At 30.5% G+C, this 21,269-nt stretch overlaps 1 protein-coding gene across 1 annotated transcript in view; it reads left to right on the top strand.

The window, feature by feature from the left end:
- The window catches only part of LOC124365992 (cytochrome P450 4V2-like), a 33,242-nt gene extending 13,179 nt beyond the window's left edge, over positions 1-20,063 (top strand). The window contains exons 3-13 of the mRNA XM_046822164.1: positions 2,295-2,401; positions 4,911-5,001; positions 6,013-6,192; positions 8,783-8,849; positions 9,218-9,350; positions 10,366-10,432; positions 14,073-14,173; positions 14,925-14,993; positions 16,974-17,142; positions 18,175-18,366; positions 19,836-20,063. Of these exons, the coding sequence (XP_046678120.1) occupies positions 2,295-2,401; positions 4,911-5,001; positions 6,013-6,192; positions 8,783-8,849; positions 9,218-9,350; positions 10,366-10,432; positions 14,073-14,173; positions 14,925-14,993; positions 16,974-17,142; positions 18,175-18,366; positions 19,836-19,993 (1,334 nt within the window). The 3' untranslated portion in view covers positions 19,994-20,063. The remainder of the gene's footprint in view (positions 1-2,294; positions 2,402-4,910; positions 5,002-6,012; positions 6,193-8,782; positions 8,850-9,217; positions 9,351-10,365; positions 10,433-14,072; positions 14,174-14,924; positions 14,994-16,973; positions 17,143-18,174; positions 18,367-19,835) is intronic.
- The last annotated feature ends 1,206 nt before the right edge of the window (positions 20,064-21,269 follow it).

Genomic DNA, 21,269 nt, shown 5'->3' on the forward strand with positions numbered 1-21,269 from the left:
CAGTCTTGGGACTTTTAAACATAAAAACACTATCCCCAAAGCCATCATGCTGGAGATAAACCCAATATTTGTAGACCTAACAATGCCAAACCTCCTCCAAAGATGTCTTATGGGAAAAACAAAGAACTCCAACGAAAGTTTCAACAGTATTTTGTGGTCACTGTGTCCTAAAAAAGGATTTGCAGGAAGGGATATTGTGGAAATAGCTGCTCATGAAGCTTCCCTGATATTTAATGAAGGGAATAATGCAAAGTCAAAAGTGCTAGACCACTTGAAAATCAAACCCGGAAAACACTTCAACAGCTGCATGGAGACTTTTGACGTTCGACGAGTGCGCGACGCAAATAAAAGAATTATGTTGGCAAGTCTGGAAGAAAGGAGAGCAAGGAGAAGGCTTAGAATAGAAAAGGAAAGTCAAGACAAGGAAAAGGAAGGTGTTTCTTATGCTGTGGGAGGATTTTACAGTACCATTTTAGTAAATTTATCAATAAAATATGTTTGTTTGCGATTTCCCGAAACATTGTTTTTTTTCCTATTATTTACATCATAACTCCAAAAGTATTGGAGCAATCTTCACCAAATTTTCACCAGATCTTCATTTTAGCTGTGTAAATGGCTTAAACTAAAATTAAAATGGCGAGTAAAGTATTTCTTATATTCCAAGCCTATTACCTTCTAAAAACTTAATTTTTTGGGGTAAAACTACTTTAAAATTCAGTAATTTGTTTTATTTGTACATTTTTTTATATATTTTTAGTTCAGGCCAAGAAAATATTGCCTAGGAACAAGATACATTTTATTTTGTGAAATTATCTCATAAGGTAGATTATTTATCATGTTAAAACCATTAGACTAAAGATTTTTTTTGCAAAAAAAAAACAAAATTTAAAAAAATAATAAATTTTATATTTACAATTTTGTTTTGTTTTTTCTTAAGTGTTTATAAAAAGTCTATTTTGACTTAACCTGAAAGTTTCAAACAAATTGGGCAATATTTGACTGAGTACAAAATTGTTTTCCAAAACCATGCAAAAGTGATTGCGATACTGGGCCAGCCCCCTTAATGAGCTCCAGATCTTCAAGGGCCAAACAATACAAATCTGTGAATCGTAATATTTCACATTACGTGAGTACAGTTACGAAGGTTATTTTAAATTCGTATTTATTTTAATAATAAATTCCACGTGTTATTGCTAAATATTTCTAAGAAGTATATTTGCTTTACTAAGAGGTACTAAGAGGTCTAAGAAAGGTTTGTTTACTTAAAAATATTCTCTTAAAATTTCTAACTGCTGACATAAAAAAGGTTATAAAAATGAGAAAACAAATTATTTTTATCAACACTTGGTTGTATTGTTATCAACACTTGGTTGTATAGTTATCAACACTTGGTTGTATTGTTATCAACACTTGGTTGTATTGTTATCAACGCTTGGTTGTATTGTTATCTACACGAAAAATATTGTTAGCAACATTAAATGTCTTGAAATTAATATAAATAACTTTAAAACAAATGTTTGAATGTTCTACATTTAATAATGCGAATGCATTATGAGGCATATGTTTTTACCGATATGAGTAAAAGGTAATTATCCTAATTGTTCCTTATACATATTGTATAAATAAATAAAGATTTATTTCATTAAATTAACTTAATATAATTAAAGCAAAAGAACCGTTTTCGAAGAATGATGATTATTTAAATGACTACAAATGGTCCCGAGCTCTAACTTTATTATCATTAATGCAGGGAACAGGTATGTAAATAATATATACTGTAACGTGATAAAGCAACGAAAAAGGTGGACTTATTGTATCGCTTGATTGACGAAATGTACTCTTGATTAACCAACTTGACGGATGACTGATTGATGTATTACTCGTCAATATGAACATACCCTCTTCACTGGTTTTTGTCACATATGTATTCGAGTGACAAGTGGATTGAGATTTTACGTAAAATTAACCAAACCTTTGTTTGACCTTCACTTACTACCGTAGAGGCAAAACTCTTAAATTGAATTTCACAAATTCAATTCCAGGTTAATATTAAATATTAATACAAGTGTTTACAACATTCCATTTAAATAGTTAGGACGGTTATAAAAGTTAATAATGGAAGCATTAAAACCAAAGAGTATCGGCTAGTAAAGGAAATTATTTTTAGTCCTCCAGTAATTGGTAAGTGAATTGCAACATGTAGAAAGTCAGGTTTTGGCTAGGATTTTATTAAGCAAAACTACGACAGTAATATACGAGAATAAATGATGATAACAGTTTCTTTTCTGTTTCAGGTATAACTAAAAATATTATAATATTTACAACACAATTCAAAGGTCTGTTCAGTATTTGGGTTGGTCCGGTTCCTGTATTTGTGGCATCGGATCCGTCAGACGTACAGGTAATCCTCTGGTACCTTTTGGGTGCAACTTCTGAAGCTATGCCTGTAGAGTGGTGAACTTGTGACCGTAAAATACGAATTAGCTAATAGATTATGGTACCTTTACATAAATGAAAATTTACTTCAGTCGAAAGTGATTTTTATGTTTATATTTTACAACAATGCCTACTGTGAAACTAAATAAAAGAGCGAACTTAAATTGTAGCATAGAAGAGGTAACTTAGTTCCTAATTTGTAATCGCAAGTATTCGTAGTTTTTTTTCTGATAAATTTAAAGAAAGTACGAAAAATTATTTGCTATATTTATACACTATTTAATTTACTTTTTATAAAATCATTACAATTTCGGGTTTTTCGGGCATTCAAAGATTTAAATTTTTCCGTAAATTTCACATTGGTTAAAAGCCAATTGCTGTTATACAATATTTGTGTAAAATTTTATAAAATAAGTTCAATCATAATATATTGGTGGCCTATCCATAATATTGTTTATTGTTCACACGTATGTAAGAGTTCATGGTTTTTTCTTATTGTTTAAACAATTTTTTATAACTTGAATCGCTGTATCAGTAGTTAAAATTATGAAATTCAATTCTTGTATTACGTTATATAAATAGTGTTACATAACTAATTATTGAAAAAGTACTGGTAATATTACATAAGTAATTTTTGATTGAAAACGTTTGTATATTCTTGCGTAATGTTCTAATTTTTTTAACTGAAATAAGATAGTTACATAGTATAAATCCCTATTACATCTCTCAGAACTGGGGCAATGGTTCAGCATTTAAATTTATAGTTATAACGTAAGGCTAACTATGAAGTATAGAAATATTTTTATGTAATGAACATGTTTTTGGTTAGTTTTGTATAAACGCTTGTTCTATGTAGGATTAAATAACCAAAAGAACTATAATAACTATTACATTCTTAACTTAGAAAATAAAATAATAATAATTATCATTACTACATTTGCCATTAATTATACAATGACTTCTAATGAAGTTTCTGTTGGCATATATGAAATCTATCGTAGAGCATATGTTATTTGTTGCTACAAATTGATGGGCCTAATGTAGAACAATCCACTGCAATTTTAATAATGAGGAAAATTTAATATTTAGCTTACCTCTACTATAAAGATCATTGCAGTAACAATAAACAACGGTTTCAACAGAAATTAATTTCGTACTCTCATTGTTCATGACAATAAACTCTCTAATTTCTTCTAAGTTGGTAAACGTTTTTATAATGACAATAGAAGCTAACCGCCACTTTGTATTCATACACTGTTTAACAGTAACATATTACGGTGATTTTCTTTTCCAAACTGTATAATAGACACAATAGTCAATCAGAAAGACCTGACTCATCGCAATATAAAATTTAAAATATAATATGCAATTCAAATACGAGGTCATCAAATTAAGTCGTCTTTTAATTTTAATTAAACAGAAACTCGTAAAAACATATAGAAAATTATTTGGGCAAAATTTCTTTACCAAACAGGACTTTATAGTGTATGGTAATGCTCACTGTTTTCTAAGTTTCCTGAGTGCTAAAAATAGTTTCACTATCTCTTACATTATTGGTTGTAGTTTTGCAAAACTTATCACTCATGAGACTGGAAAAACTTAATTTCTGTCTGTCTGTCTGTCTGTCGAACTGTCTGTCCGCATGATATCTCGAAAGTGAACTGATAGACTTGAAGCTTGAAAAAGTTGTGTATAAATCTATATGAGAAACATCGAGTTCGATGCAGGTTCACGTTACTCCGTGGGGTTAGACTGAGTGTTGACGAATATTTTTATATTGGTGTTATGGGAAACCGCGATCGCTCAACTCAATACACCGTAAGAGATTCAAACCCTTGATATATTAACACATATACCTAAATATACCACAATCTAAAACATTATTATGTAATCAGGAAGTGTGTAGTTTTTAATTTTTTAACGCTGATAAAAATACAGTCTACAGGCATTTTTTATTTAATATCGTGTCAGTATATAATTATATAGACAACAATTTTATATGTAGACTTTACATTTTAATGTAACTTAATTTATTGAAGAATTAATTTCATGACGCGTAATTTTCGTTTCAATTTCTGTTTTTGATGATTTAATTTTTTTTCAACTTTATATCGAAATTTCGAGAATGAAAGGTGCAATAAATATTAAAGTTTCTCTTTAGCCTCAGCGAAGGCTGTTACGGCACATGGAGTGACGCACTCCTACCTTGTAGCCTTGTAGTAATCTTGACATATAATACGTTTTTACTAGTGATACTGTACTTCGATATTATGTTGCTCGTAAGATTATATAGTGCACGGTTTAGCATTCTATACTTCAATATGGAACAGCCATCATATTTGTTGTGTAATACTAATAATAATAAATGTGTTTATATAAACGTAAACAATATATACAACAACTAATGTTAAATGTAAACTAGTCTTTATTATATAAATACTTAAAAAGGAATGATGTATAATTTTTCATTTCAGATAATTTTAAACAGTTCCAATACTCTAGAAAAGGATGTTGTCTACAATTTCCTGAAACCGTTCATAGGCAATGGGCTGCTCACGGCTCCTGGTAAGTAACTACCACTATTTCATAACTGGATAAGTTACTTCAAGTACTTTATTTTGCCTTTTATTACGCTAAGTTCTTGTAACTATAAAACCAACAATAAATCAGAGATTTCTCATGGTTTGAGAAATGCTTCTGTAGAGGAGTTTTATCATACTATCTTTCTAGATAGTAATTTATTTCTTAATTGTAAATAATAGTTTGTTGTCTTCAACTGTCATCCCTAATCTCTGAAATATTGTATACATAGTGTTATCAAAGTGATGATTTAGCATTTGGATTAAAATAATCAGTATTTAAATGTACATAACTTTAGATAGTAATAAAAAAAATGTTTCAACTCTAAAACGTCATTTTCAAAGCCGTAATACAATCGTTAGTATTTTTTGGGCAGTAGGCGTTGTCATAATTTTAGCAGTCTTTTACTTGTTCACAACTAATACGCACCAGAAGGCCTACCAAACGTGGTTGTAATGATTTAAAAAATATTTTAACTTTGTTTCCGTTTTGAGGTTTTATTCAATGACGACGTCAAGTGCCAAAACATTCTAACGATTTTATAACTGCTTGACGATTATTTTTTTAACATCAAAACTTGTAAGCGTAATACCTTTTTTGGGATTTTTGACCAAAGGTATGTAAAAACGTATTTTAATAGTATTATCAACGCTCAACACCGAAACAAAACGCTTGAATTGTCAGTATCTGAAATCTACTGAAAATGTACAGTAATACGAAAATGGAAGGTATACGTATCTTTGAACAATAGAAACTGCCTTTGAGTGATAACCCTATGATTTAGAGTTTAGTAAATAAAAAATCTGCCATAAATTTAGTTTCAAAAATAATGTTTTGTCTGTTATAACACTTAACGACGGAAATACCCGGAAATATCTTATCCTCTCAGTAAATAATCTTATTTAACTACCAATAAATACAATATTTTATACTGATAAAATTAAAATTATTCTCTTACAATGATTTTAGCGATTCAAAAAAGGTTCTGTATTTCAGCGGTCATGTGGAAGAAGTACCGACGACTTATTAGCCCCGTGCTGCATCCTTCTAATGTGGAACAGTACCTATCTGTATTCAACGATGTCAGTAAGGACTTAGTAGACAAGTTGGCCTGTGGGACTAAGGAAATCGAGCCCACCAACGATATCTTCTGTACAGCTCTGGATGCTGTTATGAGTAAGCAACGCATTTGATTTCAGGTTTATTTGCATAATATACATCTAACTTGTAACCTGTATATGACTGACAATAGTAAGATTTATATTGGATACGTCATCTTGGTATTTTCCAATCAATGAATATTCTGACAATTATTCCTCAGGAATACTTTTTTAAGGTAAAAGATATGCTTCCCTGAGATCTTCAGATAAGGTAATTTCTCATGTTTTCCTTGTAGTAATGAAAGCTTTGCATTGCCTTCGTGATGCCCATTAATCTTTACTACCATTGGTATCTCAAAAACTACTAATTTACCGAAAACGGAGATACTTAACGTGCTATTTAGGGACAATTAAAAATATAAATTTAGAATTTGAAACTTTTTATTTCCTTTTTCAACATGGCAGCTAAGTTTAAACTGTCATAACAATATATCTTTTCCAATTGCAGTTCTACTTAAATAGTATTTTGGTATTCTACTCCACCTAGGCTCATATTAAAAACTGCATTCTGGCTCCAAGTAGATAGTGAAATGATATAATGATAAAATGTTTATGTCCAAAAATATAATTATTAACTCTATCAAAATTGTTAGAACTTTTTTAGAAATTGATAATAAATCTAAAGTCTTGTCCTCAGCATCTGATTTTTTAAAGATATAGCACAAATATAGATAACAAATTACACCTCTAACATATTTTCCGGAAGTTTTAATAAACAAAACCTTTACAAGGCAGTAGTAGCCTCTAATCAAAGGAGTTAAATAAATGTCAAGAATACAAATTACAAACATCTTCTTACACAGAATATTTACAAGAAAATATAGGGTGTTTCATAAGATGTTAAACATTTACCCATATATTTGTAACTGATATCAAAATATACATTTAACTTTCACGAAAAATTAGTGTCCCTTACAGTTCCTGTAAATACAGGGTGTATAAAAAAAATCATCCGATTTGGCATGTCTATATTTCGAAGAGTAGTAAGCTGTTATGAGTAGTAAAGGTATGAAAAAACTAAAAAAAGTTATGTAAAAGGTGTTCAATATGTCCACCTTTAGATACACGGCATATGTCTATGCGGTATTCAAATTCATCCCACACTGCAGCGAGCATGTCCTGAGTTACTGATTCCACTGCTGTTGTAATGCGATTCCTCAGCTCATCCATTGTTGTTGGTAGCGGAGGCATGTATACGGAGTCTTTGATGAAATCCTACAAGAAAAATATCACATACAGTAAGGTCCGGTGACCTTGGAGGCCAGAAATGTAAGGATGCGGCATTTTGTCCAGTGCGGACGATCCACCGGTCACGAATTCTTTGATTTAAAAAATGCCGGACTGCCAGATGCTAATGTGGCGGTGCCCCGTCCTGTTGGTAAACGAAGTCGTTCGAATCAGTCTCCAATTGGGGGAAAAAATAATTCTCAAGCATATCAAGATATGTTATTTCTGTAAGGGTTCTCAGCAAAGAAAAATGGACCGTACATCTTTTCCCGTGAAACCGCGCCAAACACATTAAATTTTGTAGAGTCTCTCTTATGTTGCACTATTAAAAGTGGCTTTTCTGTGCCCCATATTCTAACGTTATGGTGGTTTACCTTTCCATTTAAATGAAATTGATGATTTCATCATGACGATGATGATTGATTCATCTTAAGTAAGATACTCTTTTTAACAGTACGTTGTAGGCGCCTTTAGCTCAACAAACAGAATAGTTAAATCGGATCATTCTTTTTGATACACCTAATATAGTCGGTTGTAATATACTAATGAGGGTACTTTTAGAAATGCCAAACATTTTGTATATATATATATATATATATATATATATATATATATATATATGCATATATTTACGATAAATATCTTTTGCTAAACGAAAATATAAACTGGAAATTATTTTATACGTAGGATTTGAAGGGTCCCATTGCTTTACACCAGTTAATATATTGACGTTAGTACATTATTGACACTCGTTAAGCAACAGTTGATCTGTACCTGAATAAAATAGTTGAAATTACATCCATGTTAGGAACTTATTTAATTAACGTGACAAAATAAAACTTTTATAGTTTTGATCTCCTCAACAATGCTCCTCCATCTCCTGTGTCACAGATGCCAAGTCTGCTAATTATAACTCCTGCTGGTTATGAATTAATCCACCTTTGACTTAGGCGGCCTTGTAGCCTCTTCGTACACTACGCTAATGCTCTGCCCCCAGACGTGCCGAGCCCAAAATGTCTTCCTAAACATATAATACATACTTACAACCTCAAACGTACATTTTGTGTAGATAACTAATCAGTTATTAGTAGTTTCTTCTATGTCAGCAAAAGAATTCTTTACAATTTAATAATACCAAGCGGTTAATCCAAATGTTTGTTATAAGCTCAAGAAAGTGGCTAGCAATATTATATAAACCCAATGTTCATATTCTTAAAGTTTCACAAAGGTTAAAGGTACCAAATAACGTTTATTTGGGTTCATGTGTCCAAATTCTGTTGAAATATTCAGCAACACGTTTAAAATTACTGTAAGTTAATATAATTTTTGTACTTATTCATGAATATCTATTAAATATTGTATGAAATGTTTGTTTACAGGCACTGTAGTTGCCAGAAATCAACTATCAAGTCAGACAAAGGAAAACGTTAAATACCTCTTGGACTGGTACGTTTTGTAAAATACACTAATAATATTTAATACTTTATGGTGTAATATGTCAGTTTTAACAGATGAATTATGAGGTAGGTCTATACCCCAAATTACTAGCAATACAGAAAGTAAATAAATGTTTAAACTGTAGAAAAAGTCTTTCCTATTCTACTTATAACTATTCAATTATACTAATCACAATACGAATTAGTTTTAGCGTCTATGTTTGGGTTATTAATGGTTAAGGAGTTTTTCAAAACCTAATTAAGTTTCATCACAAATACAAAAAAATGTTCCTTCAAATATTCCACCGTAGTTATTACACTTATACCTCACTATTTCTAAAACCTCGTTTATTTACAAACTGTTTTTTCTGTCCACAGGGGAGGTAAAATGTTCATAGAGAGATTGTTTAAAGTGTGGCTCCATGTAGATTGGATTTTTAATCTTCTATGGGGTAAAGAATTTGAAAAAGCAATGAAACATTACGCAGCCTGCATTGATGTCTTCGAGCAGGTACCACCAATTATTTATTTATTTATTTAACACAACGTAAGATTAAAATAGTTAGATCAACACTGGGAATCTTTAACTCATTTGCATTGTACAAATTAAAAGGCAGCTATCTTATATTAAAATAGTATAACGCTCTATCCTAATAATATTATAAATGCAAAAGTGCTTTTAGTTTATTTGAGTCTATTTCACACATCCTCCCGGGCTAAACCTTGCTGGTTTTAAAGTGGAGAAAGATCCTATATTTATCTTCAAAGTCGTAAAATATTACAGGAAAGGGCCTGTCAAATGTAGTAAACTATTTTATTTAAACATTGTTTCATGCCAGCAGAACCATATGTCTAATTAATATAACCACTATTAATTAAGTATACATTTTGTGATAACTATTACATTTCAAGTAATTTTTAGAATTTAGCGATTGGGTGCGTACTCATATAATTTTAAACAGTCCTAAAACTTAATATGGTGAGAATGTGACACACAATTGCCATAAACATACACTTGATGACGAGTGTGTCGTAATCGTGGAAAGAAGGAAAACTAAAAATTGGCGTCGTGAATTGAATTCACCCAAACTAGCAGTGATCGTACACGTGCAAATCTACTAAATTGCGTGCAAATCATTTTAACTGCTACGAGTGCATATAAAAAAGAAACTATTATATTTTAAGAGCTTTAAAGAGAGCTATGAAACATAAACCTAACTTTTGTGACGGAAATATACTCAATCAAACCGGAAGTGCTCATACATGTTCATAACCAACGAAACTGCGTGCGAAGCCGAGCTTAACTGCTTGTTATCAATTAAATTAAATAATTAACTACTGGTACTTTTACGAGATAATGTGCAATAACGAAAATTTGGCAACCGGAAAATGTTTTTTATAGAAAAAGAAAAGATTAAAATAATTATATTTGCACAAAAAACACCTAAAACTTTTATACATTGTTCTGGATTTTGGTAAGCATTTTATCATTAATAAATTAATTATAAATTTATATAATGTTTTAGGAATGGAAAGACGAGGAAAATACAAGAAATTCAGCTCCAGAGTCTAACCAAAGCTATGGATCTGAAGGTAACTATGAGTTTTATCGATAATTTCATAACGCTTGCAAGTCACAGCTTTGACAATATTTTAATAAGTATGTAGATTATCGAGTTTATCTGTTAATTCATGATCATTATTGATACTACAAGCATCATTCATGGTCCATGTAGTGATTTCAAATGTTAATTTTAAAAATATCAAACAACTAACAAAAGTAGTGTCCTAACTGACTGACACTTGAAAGCCAAGCAAGAATTATGAATAATATAAAAATGTAATTTTGGTACTAGGTATAATTAATGTGACCTAAGGGATAGGCAACACTGGCCTCTAAATTTGTGACAGTTTCAATAAAAATTCACTACTGGAAACTTATGTTAGAAGAGCCCGTTAAATGTAAACTGTTATGTTTAAACATTGGAAAATAACATTACAACAATATGTTTAATTACTTGAGTGTTTTTCATTTGTATATATTTATATTTTTGAAGGTTTATATTAGTATTAAAAGTAACTAAACTTCTTATTTCAACCGTTTCTGTAATCACTATTGAACACGGTGTTTTATAATATGAGAACATTTTTAGTTTTAGTAAAAAATACTTTAAACTACATAATTTTATACTTTACATACATTATATTAGTACTTGATTGGTACTTTAATGCGGATACCAAAAACAAGTTATTGCATAACTTTTAATACATATTTTAATACTGTTACAAAACACACGTTAGTTAATTTTTACACAGAAGTAGGCTTTTCAGACCTGTTTATGTACGTATGTTTTCTTGAACGACTGACCAAGTATTAAGAACGGCATAAGAAATACCTTAGTCTTAAATAAGTTACAATTTTCCTCATTATAAACTTTTATAAATTTTTCCTTGATCGGGGCAGCAGGGCTAACTCAAACTTGGAGTCGGAAATATAATTAATAAAGAAAAAAACTTTGAATTAAAGGTTCTACCTGAGGCTGTTAATAATGAACACTAACATAATATTTTTATAAAATATGTAGACTTCTATTTTCAACCCACGAAAGAGCTCCATAATTTATTATACAATAAGTTCGTAACTGTAAACCTATTGACTTCGACTTTAGGATTTCCCCATAGTTACAATTGTTACTGAAATTGTGGGTACTATTCAATCAAATATCATGGTATGTTGGGAAGGAATTCGAGTTATTTATTGGGTACTTATAAAAAGTTTCACTATTCCAGTTTACGGTTCCAAACCCCTGTTCTTTCAAATTTCAATTGAGAGTAGATTAGTAAATTTAAGTATATTTCAGTACCCTATCACTAATCTAAGGAGTTTTTAGTGATATGCGTTTAAAAAGGGTGCCTGTTTTAACGGAAAATTGAGTTCAAACCCTTAGGAAACTACTAGTATTTATACATTGGTAGTTGTTTATTTGATTGAATTTGTTTTATCAAATTAGGGGTTATTTTACGGGTTAATAACTTCAAGTTTCTGTTACTAATCAAATTAAATTTTGTTATTAGGAAGTGAATTTGGAGAATAGTATAATGGTACATATGAATTAAAACGTAAAATATTAATTTATTGTGTACTTACATTCACTAAACCTATATTTTGTAATATTGGTGTTTGGTAGCTCAACACACTTTTATATTCAAATTAGAAATGTCTAGAATTTTACCAATAGGCATTTACTTTACAGTCCATTTATCTTGTTTCACTCAAACGTTCACGATGACTTTTGCCTTGGGCAGAAGTTATGGGACAATACACAATACACAATACACAAAGCAGGCCAGAACTTTCATCCACCTGAAGCTACTTTCCATCGCTTTGAGGAAGTCATACAAAAGCATTCACAATCAAGTTTTAATTAACTTATTAATAAACAATGCGTTTAAACATTACATCTGGTTTCGGCATTCAAGGTCACGCATGACGCATCCTGGGCTCCCGGATATCGTAATATCTCTGGTCATCCTTATGACAAGCTGGACCTGTGACAAGAATACTGATCGGGAAGTGTGACCATTGACGTTTCCTCGGACATCCCATCATATTAATCTCTTCCACAAGGAAAAGTTATAATTGCTTATATGGTCTTCAAACGTGTTAAGCATACAATAAAAGTAATTAGTATTTAGTAAATTAAATCCTAAAATGATTTGTGGCACGTATAAAACACATGTTTTACTACTTAGGTTTCAATTGATGTGTAATCAAATATTTGTATGAATTTTAAGTCAAACTTTAGATGCATCCAAGTTTATTTTGTGTAATCTGTATTATTCCTAATACAGTAATTCATTGCATATTTGGAACTACATAAATATCAACATATGCGAGATGATTTATGCAGTAGAGTTTTTAAAGTTTAAAAAATATTGTAAGCTATCATTAAAGTTTAGAGTAAATGAAAGTAAACTGTGGTAACTTTAGTGGGTATAGTAATAATGCTAGAATTTATGTAGCTGTTCTAGAACAAAGGAGTAATCATGTCTTACAAAATACATTTTTAGTTTAGGTATCTTTTATGTGTCGTTTAGCTTAAAATAATTTGTACATACAAAGTGCAATCTGTTATTATATTGGTTAAGATTAACATAGTGTGATAATGCGATTAGTATTGACACAAAACCTCAAGTTTTTCCCAAAAGGAAAGAAACGACTTTAACAGAGTAGGAAAGAGAACAGAGTAGCTGCTGACATCCTCAATATCCATAAGATCAGTGAGAAAATTCAGTCTAACGGTAATCCAAATTTTATGGAGTAATTTCATCATCATAACCTCAATTTAGCATGTAAAACATGGAGGCTCGTGCAAGATTTCAATAGTCTAGGTATATCGCTTTCGAGATATCGAACGGACAAAACAATCTAAATTAAATGTTTTCAGCCCCTTGACTGATACACATTGCTCTCGATCAGTCAATGAATGAGGCGGATATACTTAAATAACATATTATTTGTGTACGGAATTTAGAAAGTGGGAGTATTAATAATTCATACATCATTCTCAATATTACGCTTTTCTTCTATGATATGATAAATATAATACAAAGTTATAAGTTACAGATATTATCGATTAAGTTACGATTGAAAATGAATAAATTTCAATATGGATATTAGCGGTCACAGACATCCTAATCTGTCGTGCCGATGGTAGAGCAGTATAAGACATTGGACCTTGAATCGGAGCTAGTGATAGGAAAGGTTTAAATCCTTTATACGACCGAATTACTTTTTATCAGTACCATCGATTTTGTACTGTATTGACCTTTCCCCTTATCGTGTATGATATGATCCTCGCACAAACAATTAGCCTATGAGAACCAGCAGAAGAAGGATTAAAAGGAGATCGGCTTAATCCCTAAAAAATCTCCTTTGCTGTTTACAGCCTACGGTAATCAACCCCCATGAAATTCTGCCACTAAAGATTATACAAATTACCTTCTAGTTTTTTTTTTTTTTTTTTTTTTTTTTTTTTTTTTTTTTTTTTTTTTTTTTTTTTTTTTGTATTTCATGTCATAAAGTGGCAATTCTGGCTGTTTCAATTTGTATATGCTCCATGAACTAAAGATAAAATGGCTTCTGAAGGTTTGTTGACTTCCTTAGGAAATTTAACACTCGTAATTTAATTGTACACAGGAATATTTTTATAAAACTGAATCCCATTTACAGCTTTCCCTGGGAAAAGTCTACTGGATGTGTGTTTTGAATATCCACCGGATGGGTCTGATGAGCATGAGTGGAGGGACGAGGTTACGACAATGATAGTAGGAGTAAGTATTATCCATAACTTTTTGTAGTAGATATAAGTTATAATGTTATATATATATATATATATATATATATATATATATATAATATTATTTACTTTTTAATAAAAATATATGTTATATGTAAAAAACTACAAAATTCTCTTCCTAAAGACTAGGTACTATAGAACGAGTTTACATGGAACTGGATAAATGCTCGTCTTATGTCTTGTCTTCGCTAAGAATGGGCGGTGTTAAAATGTTATGTCTAACCACGTGTATTTTCACGAAAAGTTTTATTACATTCAGAAATGTTAAATTATTTTAAAATGACATTGCTTTCTACGTCCTGGACAACAAATGTTTTTACAGATCTAAGCCGATGAAACGTTTCTTTCAATGGATTTCCAAAAGTTTTGCCTCTACCTGAACTCCAGTAGCACAAACAGTTTATTCAATACTTTATGAAGTGGGCTATACAAATTTATCTATGGATTAAAATTAAATTAAACTGTTGCATATTTTAATGTGAATTCCATTACCTTGACCATTATAGTGTATATGGGGAAATTAACGGATTATACAATAGTATTTGAATGAAAATGGGAATAAAAGTATTCATAACCTTAATTTATGTTCCATTAATTTTTTATTATGCATTGGTATTGGTATACTGTCCATATCACATTCATTGATGTACGCTTGTGATGTACTTTTTTACAGCTATAAAATTCAGTTGCTATATCCACTTATGGTTCAATTGCTACATTTTCAGGCTACAGATACAGTCGTCGCAGCGTTATCGTTTCTACTGGTTACGCTGGCAAACTATCCCGAAGTTCAAGTAATGCATAGTAATATAATATTAGTTTACAATCTTATGTATAAATTAAAATTTCTGTAAGTAGAATAGTAATAGTAACAACTGCACCTTATATGTATTTACAATACAATTACTATATTTACTGTGTTCATATATTCAGTCGACATAAATTTTCGTATCTCTAGCAATGAAACACAGCAGAAGAATGTTCATTTTAAGATAATAGCCGTATAAAACGAAAATAAGTGAGGTATGAGTGTTCTAAAGGATGCATTGTGATTACCTAACGATATAATCGTGAATCTCTGCTATTACTATAACAGCGCCTGAGTGACTAATCTCGTGATCTCTGTCTGCCTCTGCGTCTGTAAAGAATGCCGCCTAAAGGTCGAACGCTAAACAAAAAAGTGTACGAGTACAGTTATTACAAGAGTAGTTGAGTAGTTAGTTGATGACCTTGGTTTTTGGTGTCTTTGTCATTTCACTGCATGCAATTTAGCAAATGGGTTGGCTAATTCTTTTCTCATGATGTAATAGAGGATCCAGTCAGATTTAAACCTCTTCTGTAAGAACGTTACACAATTCCCATAATTTTTTTCACTCTCGTATGACAAATCTAAAATTATCAATAGTCATAGGGGTATTTTTTAAACCGATAGTGCAGTTTTACTTTATGCCCTCTCTGCATTTCATAACTAAAAAGGGAGCATGTTTTTCCCACAAAGAGTAGTGTTGTCCTATATTATCTGTATTTTGAAACGTATTTGTGGAAATACCGGTAATATGTAATGCAATCCATAGTAAAACTTCACTTAAAAATGATTAGTCATCTAGGAACTTGGTCAAATGACCGTAACTTATGAACACGTCCGGATTAATAACGAGTAATTGAAGTTTTTTTAAGTTCAAATTACATCCTAACTAATTAAAATACTCACTTAAACCACAATACATTATTGTTTATAGCATACATTATCGACACTTTGAACAATGCATATGTCTTACTTACAGGTAGATTCTGAATGAGAGTGCTATGTAGAGTGATATGTCACTGAGTAAAGAGCTGGTGTAAATGTGTTAATTGTTATGGCACATATTTACTTGTGGTATGTGTTATTAACACGTAATCGGAGGCACAAAACGTGTATATATTTGACGAAAACCAGGATGATAACACGTTGTGTCCACAGAAATTTCATTTGCCAATTTCTCGTTACTTTTTATAATTTTTTTCGTAATTTTCACGTTTATAGAATTTTTGGAATTATTAAAACATAAAATGCTAACTATAACTTTCTCTTTAGAATCGGAAATAATACATATATGACATACATAGTGTTATTATAATATACATTACAAATAGTAGTGTTTTATTGAAAATTATTATATGCACTCCAATAACGGATCTCGTATTATTATAAATTATCTTTACTAAACTGATGAATAGTGCTGATGAAACTGGAATATATAAAGAATTTTCAAAGGATACAGCTAATATTGGTTCACTTTAGTATTTGTTATAAAATGAGTACATATACTTTTGAGTATTCACTTACAGGAAACTTAGCCAAGTTTTTTAATACTGTTTTTGTGAAAACAAAATTACTGCAACTAAATTATGTACGGGTTTTAAATAAACATGCCTTTAACGATATTTAATATAGAAATACTCATTATATTAATTAATATAATGTGTATGGTTCCTAATGTTGCTTTTTAAAATAATCACTTCTAAAACAAGGATTGAACGAAAATCCATAAAGTAAGCGTACTGTTAACAATAAAAGAAACTAAGAAAATCTTTTTTTTTATTTTTAGTTGTACACAAGGCTTCCTGACATGCATGCATGTCAGACAAACAATATTTTTACGATAATTTAACATTACGTAATAATAATCCTCTTTATTGCTAGAAACTATCACACTTCACTTTATCAACGCTCTTTTAGAGGATAATTACAAATTACAAAGGATAATTCTCAGATTCTTCATTTGTTTCAGACAAAAATCCAAGCCGAAATTCACGAAGTTATAGGAGACTCTCGTGGTGATCTTACACTCTCAGATCTCAACTCTCTAACATACCTGGGGTATGCCATCATGGAGAGTATGAGACTGCATGGAACATTCCCAGTAATAGTACGGAGAGCCACGAGGGACACAAAACTCTGTATGTAGTTTTATATAGTTGTTTTTATTTGACGTTTGTATAAAATTTCTTAGTGAGTAGGATTCTTTTATTTTGCAGCAATGTAAATTTATATATATTTATATAATTTTTTCGTAAAGATTAAATTTGAGGTTAGGTATGGACGTATGGTAGGGAAGATAGACGTTCATTAAAAAAACTAGTTACATAAGGTAACAACAACGAAAATATGTATTTTAGTGTAATTGAGGAAAATCCAAATGATAAACAATTTATTTTCTTAAACTATAAAATGTTCAAAATAAAAATAAAAGAAAATGAAAATAAAGTGTACGGTAATTAATTCAATGAAGTTTACTCTTTTTTGGGTCCAAGAGATGAAATCTGAATCGCTTCACAGTCTCCACACACAAAAAAACTTCTAAGCTCTTTTTAATATTTATAGAGAAATTAATAATATTGGTTTGAACAGTTTACGGTATGAACTTACTGTAGAAGGGTTTATGTAATGGAGGATTTTATCTCAATTTTGTTTTGGACCTTTTATAGTATTTTTATATTTGTGGATTACAAGAGCTTCCTATGGGCAGGGAAATTAGAGAGCCATAGGATTTTTAGTAGATATGAAACTCTAAAAATTTTACACTTGATCCAGACTGAGAAAGTTTTAAAGCAGAAACTGGCAGATTCAGGTACTAATACAGTCTAGAGATACGTGAGCTATCTGTGGTCAGTTTGCTCCAGAAGAAGTGTTACAGATAAGACGGATTATTAATAGAGGTATATACTAGATATACGCAAATACTTTTTGAAGCTTATAAGTTGCAAATAGTAAGGGTTTAATTTTACTAGGCTGGTGCAGCCTTTAAAAAGATAGCTTCTGAGATCAGTTCGATCCAGATACCAAAATAAAATATGTATCTCGTGAAGCAATTATCCATGGTCTAAATAAATCTTTATAGTAAAAAATTAATGGTATTTAAAACATTACACTTTTTTAGTTCAGCATTAGCAATAAAATAAAGATAAAAACGGCTATTCATGTGCTTTTAGCTGTATGTACTCTGCCAGCGGGAAGCAGGATTCTGATACCTCTCCACGCCATGGGGTGGCATGAGAACCAGTTTCCTCATCCAGAGAAGTTCATGCCTGAACGATTCGCCCCAGACATGCAACAGGAGAGCGCAACAAAGCGTCACATGTATGCCTTCCTTCCCTTTAGTGCAGGGCCTAGAAACTGTATAGGTAAGCACGGGGTTATTTTGGTTATACAAGTGATGTGTAGCCAAAACATTTTAATAACCAAAGATTTTTTTTCCATGAATGCTAGTTACATATAAAAAAAACTAGTTTGTTTACTTCACAATAATTATTGGCCTTAAATTATAAATGCGTATTAGCTAACAAATAAAAATTGTTAATTGTAAAATATATATGATTACAAGATAGGAAGGAAAAAGGTAAGAAATATGAAATAGCTTGTGAAAATATTTAGAGGTAAATCATTTTGTATTATTATTTTATATTCATAATACTGTAAAAATGCATATTAAAATATAAAAAACCCCTACTTCTTCTCATATTAATCTATGTAAGCACGAAAATTTGATTCTCTCTGTGGGTGATGGCTTGAGATCACCTAATAATGTATGAATACATTAAAAAAGGAAAACCTTTTGGACATCTGGTTAAGAAATTGAACATTATTGGTAATTTTTGTATTAAAATGCGTAAAAAGGAACACGTGTTTAGATTTTGAAAGAAAGTATAATGAAATACAACTTTATAGCCTAGTGCGTCGTTCAAAAAAGTACAAGTGATATTTTTTTTTCTACAAACAAAAATATTTTCTAAGGTTCGTGGGCTGTTTGATAGAAATGGGTATGGATATATATATATATATATATATATATATATATATATATATATATATATATATATACTTGTTAATATAGTTTTTCAACCCATTTTTTCACAATGTATATTATAGAAATAATGTTTCGTTCCATGGTTATATGAGTATTGGTCAGAATTATTTATTTATTTAATGTTACTCATGTTGAGTTTTGTCCGGCTCTTTTTTCGGAATTATCTAGAAGGCATACCAATTCCTTTAGAAAATAATTATATAAATTCGCAGTTATTAATATACATGTTCATCGTGAACAAATGTGTTATAATGCAATGTAAATATTAACTTTTATCTATTGAGGAATGTGAGAGTTAAATTCCAACTCAACGCTTATAAATTAACATCGATTTGCCAAAGTCCACAAAAACTAGGAGTTTTATAAGAAATATGAGTAACGTACAAGGTTAGGTCTTGGCTTTAGCTCAAAGACAATCCACTTAATTTACATACTCTGACAGTCCGTACTACTGAAGTCTGAACCTTTTAATAAAATTATCTGTGTTATAATTCGTATATATGTTTTCTAAAAGGTCTTCTACTTCATTTTTGTCATGCAACTCTAGCAATATAGAAAACAAGCCCTTATTCATATATCTTTTAAGTTTGTTTGTTCATGTTTTCAATGATAAATTAATAATTCTAGTAAATTCTAATTTAAATGAAACTATCACCTTTTAAATCGGCAGAATATATTATACTAGGATGGATTTTAGTGAAACCAATGCTTTTAAGTCAATTATTTATTGTATGTCAAATATATTATAAAATATAAATAACTAATTTTAAATTTTATTCCATACAGGAAAAACGTACGCTATGATGATGATGAAAACTGTAATGGTCCACATACTTCGAAGATTTACCGTGAACACCCAAGTGCGCCTGGAAGATATTGAGTACGAGCTGAAAGTTGTTATGTTTAGCAAGACTCCTCTTCTTCTTAAGTTTAATCCTCGATGAGTATTACTCCCTTTAGAATTGACTGTGATTCTTAGCTAGGCTTAACAATATATTTTTAATTAGAAAATTTCATGGTTCCTTATGTATATTTTTGCCTCTCCTACGTGTCTGGTTTCCATTCTTAAAATAATGACGATATTGATGGATGATAATGGAAGAAAGAACGTAATGACAGAGTATAAAGCTTCAGGAAATGCTCTTAGAAAATTTCCTCTAAAGCTAAAAAAACAACTATGACCATATAAATCCGAAAGTCTTCAGAAATGTGCGTTGGTTGGATGAAATACTTCAAAATCTTCTCAACTCACCATAATGCCTATGGACTCATGTAATCAGATTCTAAAACGTTAAACGGCGTTCGCTTGGTGTCACATAGTGTAACTGCTGTTTATCATATAGGGCTAAACATAATGATGGAGAAATATGCAAAATATTAATCATGAATAATATAGCTAGAAATAATTTACAATTAAAATAACATAAGGTGAGCTTTATGAAACTTCCTGTAAGATAGAACATCTGAAATTGAGTTAAAACAAAACAGGCCGTATTTTAGGTTGAAAAAGCATACGCAAGAAGCAAATGTTCACATTCTTCTAACTATTAACTAAACATTTTCTTTAAAAACTCTTTAGTGATTCATACAATTCAAACTTAATTTAATGAAGATACCACTAAATTACCATATATGGATAACGTTCTGCATTTTTACTTGATACAAGTGTTATTTTGTGTTGTTTTATAAGTAAAGTATGGTTTGACTATGTAAAATACTTTTAACAGCCATGTGTTTGCAACAATTATTTTCGGATACAAAACATATTTTACGATCATATATTCTGTTTTCCTTTGCGTTCTCCTAGCAGGGTGAATAATAGTATCATATTTTTGGATCACTTTGAACATGTTGCCTTTAAAAATTGGAGATAAACACTTAAAATCGGGTTAAACTATCCACTTGAGTTTTTTGTGCAGGTTAAATGAAACTAACATTCCAAATAAATTTCCAATACACATCAACACACTTAAACCAACAAAATTTATAATGGAAAACGAGGGTTACAGTAAATTTACATTTCTAGACGTTTTAATAACAATGGTATAGAGCACTATTAACACATTATTAATTTACAAGGAGACTTTTTAATGATTAAATATTCAATATTTACGGGTAATATTTCTTAGTAATCATACCTACTCACAACATCAAATTGTAAGCTTGAATATTGGCATAAACCATCTTTTTTCCTTCCAAAATAGATTGTTGATAAATGGT

The sequence above is a fragment of the Homalodisca vitripennis genome, chromosome 7, assembly GCF_021130785.1.
Source record: "Homalodisca vitripennis isolate AUS2020 chromosome 7, UT_GWSS_2.1, whole genome shotgun sequence".
In the NCBI taxonomy this organism is placed as follows: Eukaryota; Metazoa; Arthropoda; class Insecta; order Hemiptera; family Cicadellidae; genus Homalodisca; species Homalodisca vitripennis.